Here is an 18,042-nt window from a genome sequence, read left to right on the forward strand (position 1 = left end):
TTTTCTTTGAAAATGTACAATCTTTGGGGTGTTCAAATGTTGAGTTAGCAATGTACATTTTAAGTTCAGGAGCAAGGACCAACACTTTCTTATCTTTTTATTTGTCTGAAGTTTTTGTGCAACTTTTGAAGCTATTCTTTACCCAAAAATGCCAGTTCGAGTTTCAATATAGGCCATATGACCAAATTTTGAGGCCGCGGTAACAAACAACACTTTCTTACATATTTGAAGGACATTTTCCCAGAAAATTTTGGTTGGTTTCCAAACTATATGACCTTTGGAGTGTTCAAATGTTGAGTCACCACTGTATGTTATAATGTCAACGTAAACGACCATCAGTTTTGTACCGTTTGTTTCTGTGGGTTTTGAGGTAGATTTTCCAGGATGCGTGTTTTCGTGTGGCAAACCTTCTCAGAATATTTTGAAATATTTCCATAAAAGAACCAAGACATTTTTATTTACCTTTTTTTTGTGATTTGAAGCCTTGTTTGAAACGTTCACCTCGAATTACACACTTTTGAAGTGTTCATATTTTTAGTTATGAACTTATGACTGCATGTTATTGTTTTAATAGTTGAAGCTGACGTTTTCTTCATTTTTTTTGCGGTCTGAAACTTTTGTATGACTTTTGTGGCACTTTTTACAATTTTTACCCCAAATTTGTCAACCTTTGAAATATTGAATTTTGAGTTTCTACTGGACATTATAATTTTAGTAGCAATGACTGACATGTTTTTACCTTTTTCGTGCAACTTTTGATACAAATCTTTACCCCAACATTTTTACCCCGAAATATAAAGCCTACGGGGTGTTCACATTTTGAGTTACGACTGCACGTCATAATTTCAGTAATAATGGGTGGGGAACGCTTTCTTACCTTTTTCACGGTTTGAAGTTATTACAAATAATTGCGACACATTTTTACCCCATCAATTTTACAACCTTTAGGATATTCAAAGTTTAAGCCAACACTATGTTGTCATTTCTCTTTGAGCTGCAACAATTCATTGAATAACTAATAATTTGATTTAAAAAAAAAAAAAAAAAAAAAAAGATACTAGAAATACTATAGTGGAACGTGAGGGTGGCGACCAAGTGGGAAAAAATAATACCAACACCTAACATGTCCATGTTATTGTGTTTAATTATATAAAAAAGAAATTTGTACTCGATTAATCGATGGTATAATCGGTAGAATACCAGTTTCTAAAAAATATTCAATGGCTGTAGCCCTAATTTCGCTGTGGATGGCCCTAAAAGAGCTCCAAGTGAAATTTCAGCGCTGATTGACTCCCTTGCGCGAGAAGTGGCCGAACGCAAAGTCAGCAGTGGTGGGAGGGGGCGAGGTAATTGCATCTCGAGGGGTCAACGCGGATTTAGCAGCAGGTGAGGAAGCGGTGAGAGTGGTTGTGGAACCAAAGAGCGACCGCTATCTCTCAGTTGGTGGCAGAGAGGAAGCTGAGAAAGCAAAGTATCGAACCCGGCGGGGCATCGAGAGAAGGAACGAGATGCGGCGGTCTTATCGCTCTTACCGTGGGGTTTGGCTCCGTCCCGAACAAATGGCTTTGTTTGCGCCGCCTCTTTTGTCCCCGGCAACAGATGCGAAAGAGATTGCTCACGAGAGGCGGCTGCGAGGTAAACGCTTGATTCTCAGGAAGTCTGCGATGGGAGATCAAGATTTTTCCTGCCTCAAATTGAGACATAATGTGCGTTGAGGATAAAGCTGTAATGTTAGGATAAAAGTGTCATCATATAATAAGAACCATTACCATAAAAACTGTGTACTGTTGTGAGAATAAATGTGTAATATTATGAGGAAAAATATCATCAATTATGAGAATTAAATCACATTACCATGAAAATAAAGGCATAATCGTATATTGTTATAGTACGAGGAAAAGCCCTAATGTTAAAAAAAAAAAGTGTAATATTACCACAGAAAACCCATGCGGTTATGCGAATAAAGCTGTGATATTACAAGAAAAATATCGACTATTATAAGAATAAAGTCATAATATTACCAGAGCAAATGCCATATTGTTGTGATAATAAATCTAGAATATTTCAATAAATAATCATATTATGAAAATAAAAACATCGCATAAAAAAAAAGCTGTAATGTTACAAGAATAAAGCTTTAATATTATGACAAGTATATCATAATATTAAGATAAATACATTTTGTAATATTACCCAAAAAAGCCAGACTGTTGTGAGAATAAAACTGTAATATTCAGAGAAAAGTATAATTTTGTCATCAAAATAAAATCAAAAGATTACCGTAAATATAAAGGCATACTGTTATCTGGTAACATATGACAAAAGCCGTAATATTACAAAAATACAGTCATTATATTGCCACAAAAAAACAAAAAAAAGAGAATGAAGCTGTAATATTACAAGAGAAATCTCTATTATAAGAATAAAGATGCAATATTACAAGAGAAATATCTATTATAAGAATAAAGTCATAATATTACCAGAAGAAATGCCATATTGTTGTGATAGTAAATCTGTTACATTACAATAAATACATCATATTGTTAAAATAAAAACAATATTAGCATAAAATAAACATAGATAAGAAGAAAAATGCACTATTAGGAAATATATACATAAATATAGAAAATTGCCGTAATATTACGAACATAAAATCGTAATCTGACCAGAAACATTGCCATTATGTTGTGAGAAAAAAAATCTGTAATATTACAAGAAAAATTGATGAAAATAAAGTCAGAATATGACCACGAAAAAAAAATATCGTTGCGAATTACACTACTATTACAGGAAAATTGCCATAATATTATACAAATAAAGTTGTAATATTACCAGAAAAAAAGCTATGACCTTATCAGATTAAAGATGTAATATTACGCAAAACATATTTTCGTACTACGAAAATAAAGTTGTCATATTACGTTGTTAAAAGCCATACTGTTATGAGAATGAAGCAGGAATATTACTTAAACAAAGTAGTAATATTATGAAACTAAAGTCATAAAATTACCAACAACGTGCTGTTATGAGACTAAAGTCAAAGTTCAAATTTCGTTGTCCATTTTGACTTCTTTTTCGTTATTGTTCCATGCACTTCTGTGTACAGCATTTATTTGAGCGATCATTAAAAAGGAATGTTTATTTATTTTTTTTCATGCTAGTCAAGACCGTGTTTTATAATTTAGCATTAAAAGTCGCATCAAAAGGCGGCCGTGTGATCTCGAGAGGGAGCTTTCGATTGCAACAGTGTGAAGACGGAGTTATTTATTTTTTTTCTGATGTGTTCCAATCAGTGGCGGCGACACGTCATATGTTCAATTGTCTGAGGGGCACATCCTGCCGATGTTGTTTTGCGAGGTCGCAGCCAGTGAGAGTGAAAAGATGCGTCAGGTTCTTTCCTGGAATTGGTTGACTACTTTCTTGTCGAGGACATCCGCCTCATCATTTTTAATGAGCTCATCGCCGCTCAATCGAAATAAGACCACGGGAGGTCAGCGTTTTCCTTACAACAGTTCGACTAAAGGGGTCGGATTATAGTTTGTTTTCGTGTTTTCTTCCTTGTTTTTCTTCTTTTTCTTTTTTTTTTTTTTTGCTTCATGTGCTAAAATAGAAAGTACATCTTCCTTAGAAAATCAATAAACTGTTGCCTGGAGTTTAATTTGTTCCGTGACCACGCTTCGTCTCTCATATCATCTTTCCTTCCAAACAAAAAAACACCAACAACATTTTTTTTCAAAAAGTAAAATTGCACTCTACAGTATTGTACTTTCTAAAAACATATTGTAATGACATAGTTCATGTTCCAATGCCCTTTGACATCGCGTTATTCCTTCTTGTGTGTGTGCCTTGGGGGCAGTATACATAACATATCAATACACGGAGAAGACGGTCACAACTGCTCAGTAAGTTGCAGTAATATTAGGAGGTTTTCACAGAGCAAAATAAAGTTGTGATGTGAGGGGGGGGAAAAAATCCAACTCAAAAGGGTGAAGTTAAAGTTGTAATTTGACTAAAATCAAGTTGTAATATTGAAGGGGGGAAGAAAAACTCGGCAAAAAATGATTGTTTCAGCAATATTGCGAGAATTTTCATGACAGAAAAATCTGCAATATAGATGAGAACTACTGCAGTATGAAAAGTACTAGAAAAGTGAGGAGAATAAAGTCGGAATGTTACAATGTCAAAAAGTCTTAACATTACAAGAAAAAGTTGTAATATTATGACTTCGAAGAAAAAGTCATGATAGATTTCAGAAATATTGCGAGACTTTTCGTGATAGAAAATTAGATATGTTTAACAAAAAAAAAAAATCTGCGATGTAGGAGTGGACTACTGTAGTATGAACAACTACAACAACAAAAAAAAGTTGCATTGTGAGGACAATAAAGTTTTAATATTAAGAGACAAAAGTCGTCGCATTACTCAGTAAAGTATTTGGGGGGAAATGTTGCAATATTATGAGAAAAATTGAGTATTACAAAAGTAAATCTTGAAAACGTCTTTGTATTGATTGGATTATTTAATTGGATAGACCGCAATTAGTGGTTCTGATTAGCCGCTCAACAGACAGTTATATAACAAACTACATGGCCTTGTTTCTAGTATATTTGTGTTTTTCAGAACCCCAAATCACACTCCGGTGTTGCGTTTAATGCGTTGTGTCGTTCCTATTGCTGCAATGCATTCTGGTCCGTTGACCAGCAGCGTGGCTGCACAAATGACCTTTGACACCTCGACAGCAAACAAATAAAAAACACTATTCATACTATTTGCGGCCTTTTATCGTATTTCCTCGTTATTCAGTGATGATTTTTGTCCTGGGGGGGTTTCGTTGTGGACTGATATGATGCTGGATAAGAGGGAAAATACAAATTGATTTGAAGTCAGTTGAATGCCAGATTAATGTGTCTGCTGTGCATTAGTGCTGAGTGACTTTGTCTTTAAAAAAAATTTTTTTTTTTTTTACACAGACTTACGATTGTTGCCTGCATTTGAGGATGTGTGTGGTTGTGTGTGTGCGTGTGGCACACTGAGCCAGTGGGGAGAAAAAAAAGACAAATTCATGCTCTATATCCTCATGTGCCCCTCTGCCGGTTTCTTCCATCCCCCGCATTCCGCATCCCAATTTGTTTCCCATGCAAATATTTTTAGGGTCCTCTTGAAATTGCTTCATAGCGTTGTCGTTGTGGTTCTTAAGCCAAATGAGCTTTTTGCAGCCATATCCATCCCGGTTTTGAAAATTCAGCCCTCGAAGCCGGTTTAACTTGTCTATCGTGACTGTACGACGGACGACTGGTTAGCACGTCCGCCTCACAGTTCTGCGGTCCAGGGTTCTAATCCGGCCTTCCTGTGTGTGCCCTGGTGAGCCTAGTGAGGACAAACAGTTCAGAGAATGGATGGATGTCTGCCATTTTGGTTTGAAGCAGCTATTTTATGAATACTTTATTGTCCATTTCCAAATGTCCTTCAAAGATAAAGTTGTCTCCACAGATACATCGAAGCATAAATGCACCAAAGCAAAGTTTAACATTAAAAAAAAAAAAAAGTTGGCACCTCGCCTTGATTATTGAGCTTGCCCCCCAGCAATCAAATCAGGTAAAGGACCACATTGGCCACGACAATTACCCGATGAGGAGACCGAGTATTATCGATTACGAATGTTGATTGTGTTTAATGTGTTTGATTAAACTTTTCAATGTTCTTGACCACAGGGGCTAAACCAGATGAGGAAGGGCGCCCAGGTTGGGCAAGACGGCGTGCGGCGCGTGGACTGGCACGACTACGACGCCATCAGGAGGGACGCCGCGAGAGTCGGTGAGGAAAAGCGCACAGAAAAATCATTGTCTGAATGAGAGTTAAAGGAAAAAAATGGAATATTGCATGTCAAAAAATATACTATTTTTGTTGGGAATTTCTTTCAAGAAAGAGAAATTGGTACCAATTGGGGCCCTCAAAAATACGAAAAGAATTCTCTGGATGTTCTATTTCTGCCATTTCCAAGGTTCCTTCAAAGACAAAGTTGTCCTAAAGATTTTGTACCAAGAGTTTACTACCAAGTTGAATCCAGATATAGTACACAGATGGCTTCTCATCATGTCTAAGAAGTCCGACTTTTTTCGTCTTTATTCCAAATTAAACAGGCGGTTGATTTGTTAATAAGATGAAGAATATTTAGCTGCTCAGTTAGCTGGAATGGAATAGAGCTCCTGCAGTTCTTTTAAATGAGAAACTAACTATGATGGATAAATAGTGATGCTAAGTAATTGTCATAGAAAATAATGTCCATCGGGGTGGGTTATGTTTATTTATATATGATCTCTCTGAAAACACGGCCATTTGAACATTAGAAAGAATTTACACCGGTTTTACAAATTGACAGGAAATTCGGTAGACACGTCTAGCACAACAGAATGCATGAAAAAGTCTCAGGGACCCAGGCCTGAAATTGAACAGGAAGTTCGGCATTTTGATATGAAGGAGCCAGTTTGGGACGAAGTCCAAACACAATTCTAACTACATATTTCTTTGACTTTGGTTTAGTCTGAGTTATATGTGATCCGTCCACACGACGCAAAACAAAGCGTTAATTAGAGGAGTTGATCTCTGAAATGAGCTATTAAAACGAGGTCCTCGCTCGCTTCGCCTACTGCGGCAATGCCGACAGATCGTTTCTACTTAATGGAACACGGCGGCTCCGTGTAATTTAATGAACTCAGAGTGTGGATCGGCCTCGCTGCGCGTGCCCTGCTGCCTTTTGCACGCGTTGATGAGAGGCAAAAGGAACACCTCTATTTTTGACACGCCGCTTGAAACGAGCGCATAAAGACGGGACGATTAGGCCTGTTTTGTAGAAGTGTCATTATATCCGTGCATTCCTTCTTTTGTGGTGCTGTTACGAGGAAGTTCACTCGATCTTGTGGGTTCTTTTGCTGTTCTCCCGTAGGAAACGGCGAACAGGGAAAACCTTTTCCCATGTCCGAGGCCGACCGTGTGGACATGGCCTACAGGGAGAACGGCTTCAACATCTACGTCAGCGACCGCATCTCACTCAACCGCTCCCTTCCGGACATCCGCCACCCAAAGTGAGTCGTGTCGGTATCCTCGAGAATATTCCCAAAAAATACACGTAACAAATCATTTGTAACGTGAGACATTTTTAAACCTCATTTCTGAAATGACAGTTTAGCCAGCTCACAGTATCGGCAACATAGTTGTTCGGATTCCGATTGAGTGGTCACTTGTTGCTAGGCAGAATTCATAGGGCCCTTGAAAACGGCCAATCATCAAAATAATTATCAAACTTGGACGCCATGCTCAGGACACATTAGACTTCACGTGAAAAAAAAATCCTCGCTACTTAGCATCGCCCATCTGATAACGGGGTCTCATTTGGGCGGATTCCCGAGTAGGACTTTGTGCTGGAATTTGCCCCAATATGTCCGGCTTCCTGTTCAAGTTTTTCATGCGTCCCGTCATGATTAGCATATCGACCAGATTTTGTTTCGATTGATGAAACTGGTGTTTTCGAGAGGCCGCTACTGAGTGAGTTTTGCGGCGGGGGGCGGGGGGGCGGGGGGTTCCGTTCACTTGGTATTGGTCTGCAAAGAAAAAAAAAAGTGGTTAGTAAAGCAATTGTTTTTCCATTAGTCAGGTAGGAGTTTGATTTTGAAAAAAAAACCTTTCTGCCTTTGCCTCGCAACCGCTATTGACTCAGGTGTGCCACTTCAGGCATTAGGGACACGAGCTAACCCTTTAAAAAAAAATGAGCCAATACAAAATTCACCGGAAAGCTTTTTCAGAAAGAAACACGCTTTTGGTTTGGTTTAATGGGGCTGCCGAAAGGTCACAGATTGCTTGCGAAAAGAAAGCTGCGTTTAAAAAAAAACCAAAACAAAAACATGATTCCTACCTAAGTACGGCTTCATTGCAACAGGTGACACCCAAGCGCCGCTACAGCTACGCATAATCTGCGGTGGCCAACTAGCCACTAAAGCCAGGAAACCCTCAAAACTGCTTTGGCACAGTAAGACAAAATACCCTACGTTAAAAGACAAGCCTTTGAAATGTTTAAAAAGAAAAGATCGTGAACATGGACAACAGCAGTTATTAAGGGCCTCCTCAACAAATTTGCACTATTTTTACTTGCAGAGCACATTGCTGAGGCAAACAAGCCTTTTGCAATTGGGGACGAATCCATTCTGCCTGCTACAAAGTACATTTGCAGCGAACGTTTTGGCGAAGCTGCTGTGAAAAAAGGGAGCCAACGTCCCTCTTTCAGCAAGCAACATAAGAAGAATTGATACAATAGCGGCAGACGCTATAAGATGCAATTATTGAGAATAAATGAGTCACCATGGTACGCGATTCAGATGAATCTAATGATGGCGATACTGCTCATTTTTGTGCGATATATATTTTTTAAGAGAATGTGCATGAGGATTTGTTACGTGTACTATTTTTTTGCCAACCAGCACCACCAAGTCCTTGAACAATTGGGCTTCACATAAGACTTCACAGGTCGTTTTGGGACGGCGTACGCACGAGCAGAGCGCCTGCAATGATTGGACGGCTGTCGGGTCAGACAGCACGGATCAACGAGGTCGCTTTTAAATGTGAATCTTCACACTGCGTCATCCATAGGGAAATGCCGGCGAGCCGAAAAATGTCAGTAATGTCGTAATATGCTCTGGTCATTAGGACAGCAACAGAAAGGTCCACACTTTAGATAGCCTCCAGGTTATTTAAGGCTCACTATGAATTTGTGTCATATACTTTTATGGGTTAGAGAACAGTCCCTTCCAGTCGTATATCAGCTGTAGCTGTTTCATACATGACTTGATCGAAATAAAGTCCTCCTTATTCAACGGGCCTGTGTCTTCATTCACCATTCTCAACATCCACTTGGGGACCCGATCTAATTCACTTCACACAGAAGTTAGATGGCTTTCCAGAGGCAAATCGCTGGCTAGAGTTTTTGAGTTACAAGAGTCTCCGTGGAGATTTCGTTTATAAAAACAGTTGCCACTGGCAGATGTTTTCAGCAACGCTCTTGAAACTTACTTATACCTGTGTGACATTTTTACCTGCTCAACAAACTTATTCCCTCACTTTTGGGGCAAAATAACAGTTTTCAAGTCAAATCAAATTGGTGCTTTCAAAGCCAAACTCGGAGTTATGGGGACAGCGAGTAAAGGGATGTTTCAGAGAGTAGCAGGGATTATAGAAGAGACCGAAGTCGAACCTTCATTCTCCCCAGATGGTGCATGACCTCCTCTCACAGCTTTCAAAAGAGTTGGAGCATTACTTCCCAATCACAAAAGACCCAGGGATGCGAAAGAAATGGATCCGTAAACTGTCCGTGGACAAGCCAGGTGAACCAAACCTATCTCTACTTGAAGAACAGAGGTTGCAAATGATCGTGAAGGACGATCTATTTTTGAGACAACTTCAACATTTTTCATGCATGAAACTAGTCCGGCGGCACGGTGGGCGACTGGTTAGAGCGTCAGCCTCACAGTTCTGAGGACCCGGGTTCAATCCCCGGCCCCACCTGTGTGGAGTTTGCATGTTCTCCCCGTGCCTGCGTGGGTTTTCTCCGGGCACTCCGGTTTCCTCCCACATCCCAAAAACATGCATGAATTGGAGACTCTAAATTGCCCGTAGGCATGACTGTGAGTGCGAATGGTTGTTTGTTCCTATGTGCCCTGCGATTGGCTGGCGACCAGTTCAGGGTGTACCCCGCCTCCTGCCCGATGACAGCTGGGATAGGCTCCAGCACGCCCGCGACCCTAGTGAGGAGAAGCGGCTCACAAAATGGATGGATGGAAACTAGTCCGATGCACAAAAAAGGTTGGGTACCCGGCCCTAAAGTACATACACTTGCCTTTTTAATTAAGATAAATGCGATACTTGCAAAAATGGGTGAGTTTTCCGGCATGTTGAGGTTGAGGTCCTGGAATTCACTGCTGGAATTGGTACGGAAGGAATTGAGTCAGTCAACCCAAAATGATTCAAAAGACTCATTTTCCAATGAAATCACTAACCCTTTTTTGCCGAATCTGGCGCCACCCGCCCCTTTCACACTGCCATAAATCCCTTACCTCCATCTTTTCTCAAAGGACTGCTGTGCGATGATACCGTCGCTTATAAAAAGCTGGACTACCTTGACCTGAAGCGACTCTCATCTGGCTCTGTTGGTGCTCTGCATATATTACAGCCACAACGCAGACACGCCTGACAATGACCGGCTAACGCACCCCCAGACCACCCCCCCCACTCCCCCCCCCCCCCCCCCCCCCCCCCCCCCCATGCGGTGTCTGTTTGATTGGCGTGTTGCTGATGCTACCTTGTGACTGAAACGTTGGCCCGAGGTTTAATTGAACTGCGGAGACATACTGAATGTCAACAAATGCCCTCCGGTGTCTCCTTTGTTACAACCGGCTGTTGGGATTCACCGTGACAAACGGTCGCCTGTCTATCACGCCTCCGTCCTGTCTCAAATGATTTGAATGCAGTCCACATCGCGTGATTAGCAGCTTGCCACCATCACGCGCCAGTTGATCGCTGTACGTGTAACCCGTCACTGGGATGGCTGTGTATTTATCAGAAATCATGACATGACCTTAACCCTAACAAACGTATAACCCATAACTCTTCCCCTAATCATAACCCAACCACTTACCTTAAGCTTACTAACACTAAACCACGAACCCCTAACCTCTAATTCCTAACCCCAACGTTACTAACCCTAACTCCCATATCCCATACCCCAAAGTCTTAACCCCTACGCTTAACCTCAAACTCCAAACCCTCTTTAAGCCCGCCCTCAACCCTATAGCTTCAAGAATTCTTTTGTGTAGTTTGCCGCATTCTTGCGTGTTTTTCCCGATGCACTGGCTCCCTCCAATTGCAAAAACACGGGTAGGTTTATTGAAGACTAAATTGTCCAGAGGCCACCAGTATAGAAAATGGAGGGGTGGATGTTTTCAGTGTTCAATAAGCGTGCCATTGACTCTCTACACACCGATGTCGATCCACGACTGTTGCCCTTAAAGTCCGGCAGGTGTCGGTAGCGTGCATTTCAAATAATCTAACTAAATCAAGAAGAAGATGCATCAGTCGTCAAATGACTCAAAATACCAAAGCTCAAATCAAGGCGCAATTACTCGTAACTCTTCAACCCTGCGAGATACCATGCAAATTTCCGATGTACCAGAAGACTGATGAAATTTTGATGATGAATGGTTTGAATCAGTTAAGAAAATGTACAGTAGACGGAGAAGCGCTCTTCAGCATTCACACAACCAAACTACGATCTACGATTTTGCCAGTGATCAATTCTAATCAGGTTTACAACTTTGTGTGTAGTTGTAAACAGAAGCTGTACGCCGAGAAGCTGCCCAACACCAGCATCATCATCCCGTTCCACAACGAGGGCTGGTCGTCGCTCCTGAGGACCGTCCACAGCGTCCTCAACCGCTCTCCTCCGCAGCTCATCGCCGAGGTCATCCTGGTGGACGACTTCAGCGACAAAGGTACGTCGCGTACCCCCCCCCCCCCATCTTGATACATCGCTCGCCGATTAACAATTTCTGTCACGATCCTTCATTGATGGATGTGTTTACCTCCCGTCTCCACGGTAATGAGATGTTCCGCCGCCTCAGAGTCATTTAACGCACATCAGAGGCTGAAATTAAACCCTCCTGCTGCTCCCAGAAAGAGCCAAGCATGCGACTGTACAGCAGAGGCTACACCCGCGAGAGTTGCAGTTATACGCAGTTTTGGTCCAACTCAGAGTTGTACAACTTAAGTGCTGTCACGTTCATACACAGTCCTATTTTGTAAGACCTAAATAGGATTGCCGACACTTAATGTGACATGGTTGATTTAAATAAAGCAAACATTCCATTAAACCGCACCCCATTAGGCCAGGGCTAATGTGAGCAATGCAATAAACGAGAAGCACGTGGCTCCTCCTCACGTCATTAGACAGGTGTCATTTCCATATCAATAAAAAGCGGTCAAGAAAATGGATGGTTGGATGGATGGAATTTAAAGTACATTTCATTGCTGTCCACATTTTGTGTTTTTCTTTTACAAAATGTAGTTTTTGTTGTGTTTCGGACATTTTTCTTTTTCAATGTGGAGGTACCTGTTTTTCATTGGACGTCGCCAAAGGGATATACATACCATCGGTGTCCCTAAAAAGTTACTTACTTCTTTTATGAGTTTTTCTTTTAACTGAAATGAAGACATTTTGTCTTAGTCATGTTGGTGAATAAAACCTTGGAGATACATGAGTTTGACTGGAAACGTATTGTTACAGACTGAAGGAAATCATGTCTCTCCGATTTTTATTTGATTTCTTTATTTTCTTTTTGGTTTGTTTTGATCAAAAACGGGGACAATGACATTTTGTTGTGTTTTGTGGGGGGGGGAGGAGATACTTCCTTTTCATTCTCGAGACACACAAAAATGGTCAGGTGGGAATGCGAGAACATTACCGAGCTACATTGTCGTGGTTTAACCCCCCCCCTGCGGGCTGTCGGCTGTGATGTTCCCTCTCAGCGCTGCTGCCCTTTGATTAGATCTCATTCCAACTGTAATTAAGCCTCAGACACCCAAGCAAAACGTGAGCTTCAATCGACGCTTCTCTCCGGATGAGAGACTGCCTGAGGAACGTCAGTGGTAGATGGAGGGAGGTTGTGGGAAGGGAGGAGGAGGAGGGTGATGTAATGGTGAAGTGTTTCTGTGCGGAATGCCACGCAAATCAATGCTCCATTCTTGTGAAAGGCTTCCTGTATAAATAGGCAGGTGCTGCGTTATTGAGGAGAGAAGTGTTTTCATGATGGAGCTGGAATCTGCGATGGGCTGGGCTACGCAAACACAACCAATATGAAAGAGTGTACGACGAGGAGGATGACGACAAAGTGTTTTGCTCATCTTTTGTTGGTCGACTTTTTCCACCTTGTTTCACCATGTACCTTTTTTTACCCATTATGCTGTATAAAAGAAAACCTATAATAATTCTGCGAAACTATCAGACTAAAGGTACAAATTAGTCAGCTGCTTCAACTTTGCGGACGCCGTCGGTTTCTACCCTGTTGCCATGGTGACGTCCCCGTAACCGGGCACCGTTTCTGTTTAATTGAGTCGTCGAGTAGACACAGTAAAACATGCGCTAACCTTAACACCTCACCTTGCCTTTTTTGTTTAAACTTGAATTGACCTATTGAGGCCAACATATCCCACAATAGTTGCGCATATCTTGTGTAGAGGAAAGGAGTGGGAATTTTCCAGACTACAGCAACATGAAAATATTTAGTTTTGAGAGGCTGCAATCCTGAGGATTTGTACAATTTAAAGTTAAACAATATCGCTAAACGAAGGATGGATGATCAAAATAGTTGGCTATTAATTTGCTCATCGATTAGTCGTCAATTCATGAATGTAATGTTTTGCGTTATTTCACAAGACTTCAGTATACGTCGCAAGACTTTGACTTACGTCGTAAAACGTCAGTATACGTTGCAAGACTTGAACTTCTTGCTACTTTATCCAAAAATTGCAAATTATGTAATCTGGTTAAAAAGAAACATATAAGAAAATAACATTTTCAAGTGTTGAGTCTAGAATGAAATCCATTTAATACAAATGACGTCATCCGAGCCAGTAAATAGCAAGGAATTAAAAAAATAAAAAAAATAAAATTGAATTGGCCCAAAAGTAGAGGAACAAAGTACTTATTGATCACGGAATAAAAAGCCAATCGGCACAAATATTGTTTGCATGTCATCAAAAAGTAGAGAAGCATTAGAGAGAAGTCGCAGTTTGAGGCCTGGCAGGTGTCTGACAAACACATCTCAGCACTCAGCCTCAATTAGCGTCATCCTCCTCCTGTGCCGAGCGCGGCGAAAACGACAAAGTCGTCGGGCGTCTGCATCGGACGTTTTGACACATGGACAAGCATGTGACGTTCAATTTGAAAACGCTCCGCCCGTATGCATCTGGCACTGCTTGTCTTGTAAGGCCGGGGATTCAAGCGAGAAAGCAGACGCGAAACATCGTGGCAAGCCCGTCGGGAGAGAGCGGCGGGGGGGAAGCAATTGGGCCATCAATCTGCCCGTGGCAGGCCTCCATCATTGGGTAGCTCGTGTGTGAAGTGTGCCACAGCTGAATAAATATACACACGGCTACTGGCAGTGATGAACGATGCACGAAAGGTGTCCAGAATTAACCCCCAAAAGCGCCAGAGAAGACATAGAGGGTCGATTAGGGAACGTCTATGTGACCTCGATTATTTTGGAACTGAATAAAGGAATAAAACTCCTGCTTCGATTAATTAACGCAGAAGCTTTCCAAAGATTGAAAAGATTGAGAATGTACTTTTTTGATCTTCAACCTCCGCCGTCCTTCATAGTCAATTTGAAGCGGAATTATATTTCGACTTGACAAAGATGACTCATCACTGAAAGACTGACGACTGGTCGAAAATGTTGCAATTGAACGGTGGCATCACGTCAGCCATTTTGTATGACAAAGTCCTTCAAAATCTGCCACGTCCAAGTGACTTGACACATAAAAATACTCCCTGAAGATTGGCTGAAATGGAAACGTATGACTGGTTTTAACATTTTTCAGGCGTATTGTCATTTCATCATTCTTTTTGTTTTAGCTGGTTCGCCGCCTTCCTAAAGATAAGACGATAAGACAGATAAGCCTTCTCACGAGGTTTGCTGAAGCCGGGCGGATATGATGAAGTGTCATGGCAAATGTTGAAGTCTCGTGAGATATGCCGAAATCTCGTGGGATATGCTGAAGTCTCGTGGGATATGCTCACGGGTGTCTTAAAAGTCTTGCGATATGTCGAAGTCTCTCGATATGCTGACATCTCACGGATTTGCGGATATGCCGAAGTCTGATGAAAGAAGATGACGTCTTGTGAGGAATGGTGCAGCCTGGCGGCGTACGCTGTAGTCTCGCCGGTAAAGCGAGACATCCACTTTATCTCATGACATTTCAGCACAACTGCAAGACTTCAACAGAACTGTGAGACGTCAGCAAATCCGCAAGACTTTCATGTATCCCGCGAGTTGGGTTGTTGTACAGGCAACTCAAACCTTTTGAACTGACAGCGGAAACCGCTAATTACGATGATTATTTATTAGCGATAATGAAGCAGTCAGCGTATAAAGCACTGCCGTCCCTCTAGGACTGTAAATGACCAATCAGCAGTTGATGAACTGATTTTCACCTCCAAGATGGTTTCATTTGTGTTTTGGGTGAAGGCTTAAATGCTGAGGAAGCTGCTGTCAAGAGCCACTCGGACCGACACTCTGCCACACCGGCCGTGGCGACGGGAGATGATCGTTAGGAGGGTGCGAAAGCGGCGAGAAGACAAAAACAAAAACAGAATGTGGTGCATGTTTATTCATCAGTAAGCGGGAACGCTGTGTGCGTGTGCATGGCAGAGATAATGAGGTAATGGCGCTCGGCACAGTGTGGCGGCAAAGGCGGGAGGGCGGGATGCGACGCTACGTGACATAAGCAGATAATTGAGCTCCGGCGCTTCGGGGAGATGTCAGCGGGTGCCGATCGATGGTAATGTCTTTGTGTAGGGGCGAGGTACTTTACACGCGTGGTAAACAACACCCACCGCGTAGCCCTTGATGACACGTTCCCCTACCTACCTCCGCATTACATTAGAGAAGTAATTCCCAACCAGTGTGCATTAATTAGTCCCAAAATTGGTATTTTGTTGCTCCAAATAATCAGTGGAAAGTACAAACACGGTATTTCAAGTAGCTTTTTCAGTTATCTATACTTTGAGTTTTCATTTTCATGATGACTTTTTATTTTTAGTCCCTGCATTTGAAACTAGATATCCTTAGAGCGGTACCTTGACTTATGAATGCCCCCAATTTACGAGTTATGAGTTTGGGTTAGATTTAGCAAATGTCGTAAAGTTGAATTGAATTGAATTGAACGGCGCAAAGCACTGAGGATTTCCTCGTTTCCTTGTCCACTCCATGCTTGGTTGCTTCTGATGTGTCGATATACGCAATTGCGACAGTTCAGGAGACACAAAGCGGTGACACGCTATACCTTCGAGTGCTGCTTCTTGATTGTGTGACATAGACAAAGTATTGATTTCTTTCAAATGAGATGGAAGTCATGAAGCTGGCTTGTCAAGTCAATCTCCGGACTTCAACCCAATAGAGCATGCTTTTTTTGATTTACTGAAGACAAAAGTGAGGGCACTAAGACCCACAAACTCAAGACTATTGGAGGGATAAATATTTTTTAGGAAGCAAATAAATGAACCACTCCTGTCTTCTTTTTATTTATTTATTTTTGTTCTTGGTTTAACGCCAGCGCCCTGCAGATGAATTCTGAGCTCAATGTTCCCGCGCTGGGTGTCCCGTGTTAATCCCTTTGAGGAAACACGTGCGTCTGCAGGCGGAAAAACATAAATTAGACACAGCGTCTGGTCTCTTCTACATGACGACTGATCAAATTTATTTTGTCGACTGTTTACAAGCCCCGGTAGGTGCTGCTGCTTTGGTTAGTGCAGCGGGGAACTTACCTACCACCCATTTTTAACCAACCTTACTTGCCTACCTTCTTACCCACGTACATGACTACATCCCTCCTGTAGTTTCTTACTTGCCTACTCAAATTCTTGCCACCTACCTGCATTCAGGTCCATAAGTATTGGGGCTTTGACACAATTTTCATCTGTGGCTCAGTTGGTAGAGCAGATCATCCAGTGACCGAAGGGTTGGCGGCTCGAATCCCGACTGTCCGCTGCCGAAGTGTCCTTCGGCAAGAGATGCTTAGTGACCGACGCATCCGCCGGCCGACGTCCTAATAGAGACTAATTTGTTTGCCGACGTTTTCCGCGCCCTCATTAGCGTGATTAATCACCTCCTTGTGTTGGGTAAACACTTTGAGCCGTATTCCAATTTATTCGGGGGGGAAAATGAACTAATCACAATTAAACGCTGATCTCACCACCCCACCTCCCGCGCCCGCTTTCCAGGGTCTCGTCTCACGAGAGAATTAATTTTCCGCTCAGGCTTTGACACTCAGTTTTTTTTCCCCCTTGATTTATAGCGAGGGAACCTTTTTGTCCTTAGAGCTTTGTGTCTGCCGAGCCCTTTTGTCTTTCACGGCAATGTCACTTTTTATAGTGTGGAAGAAGAGTGTCCAACTTCTGGCCTGGGGACATTTGTGGTCCGATGCACTTTTTTTAATGACCGGCCGCATATTCTAATAATAAACTTAAACCAGGCCCACATCAAAAGATAACTTCTTTCAATTGAAAATTATACATATGGTAATCCCTCATTTATCGCAGGGGTTACAGTACATTGCAGAAAACCACAGCGATGGAAAATAATTTTTTGGTATTATTTAAAACAAAAACTAAAAATTACTAGTTTCCAATATGCAATTCAATGTCAGTCAGTGACACTTTAGTGAGGTGCAGGTGTTCTATTTGTTTCCTTGAGATCGCCATCCACACACACTACACGAGCACTCAGCGCACACATTCAAAAGGTGGGTGTGCTCTGCATGAACCCACGCAGACACAGTGTAGACGGGCGATTTCCTGGCTTAATCATGAGGTTCCTGCGGTATGGGCACCACAAAGTAGAATGAGCTAAAAGAGCGACAATGACCTCATCAATGCCTTTCAACTGTAACCTTTCTTTCCTTTCCACAGAGCACCTGAAGGCGGCGCTGGAGGAGTACATGGACCGCCTGCCCAAAGTGCGCATCCTGAGGACCAAGAAGAGGGAAGGTCTGATCCGGACCCGGCTTCTGGGCGCCGCCGCCGCCAAGGCCCAGGTCATCACCTTCCTGGACTCGCACTGCGAGGCCAACATCAACTGGCTGCCTCCGCTACTCGGTGAGGAATGAAATGTAACTTTCTAACCAAAACAACAGCACGGGAGCACATAAACAGAGTAAAAACGAGGTCCCTGTGCTTTCGTTATGTGGTGAATGTGTCTTCAGTTACAACTAGCATTCCATGAG

The 18,042-nt window shown here is 42.1% G+C and overlaps 1 protein-coding gene across 3 annotated transcripts in view; it reads left to right on the forward strand.

Moving 5' to 3' along the window:
• Positions 1-18,042, forward strand: part of LOC133467463 (polypeptide N-acetylgalactosaminyltransferase 10-like) — a 30,646-nt gene that overhangs the window by 4,530 nt on the left and 8,074 nt on the right. For all 3 annotated transcript variants that reach the window (XM_061752357.1, XM_061752356.1, XM_061752355.1), the window contains exons 2-5: positions 5,712-5,814; positions 6,944-7,082; positions 11,368-11,534; positions 17,729-17,914. In XM_061752357.1, coding sequence (XP_061608341.1) covers positions 5,712-5,814; positions 6,944-7,082; positions 11,368-11,534; positions 17,729-17,914 — 595 coding nt within the window. The remainder of the gene's footprint in view (positions 1-5,711; positions 5,815-6,943; positions 7,083-11,367; positions 11,535-17,728; positions 17,915-18,042) is intronic.

Source organism: Phyllopteryx taeniolatus, chromosome 17, assembly GCF_024500385.1.
Source record: "Phyllopteryx taeniolatus isolate TA_2022b chromosome 17, UOR_Ptae_1.2, whole genome shotgun sequence".
NCBI classification, from domain to species: Eukaryota; Metazoa; Chordata; class Actinopteri; order Syngnathiformes; family Syngnathidae; genus Phyllopteryx; species Phyllopteryx taeniolatus.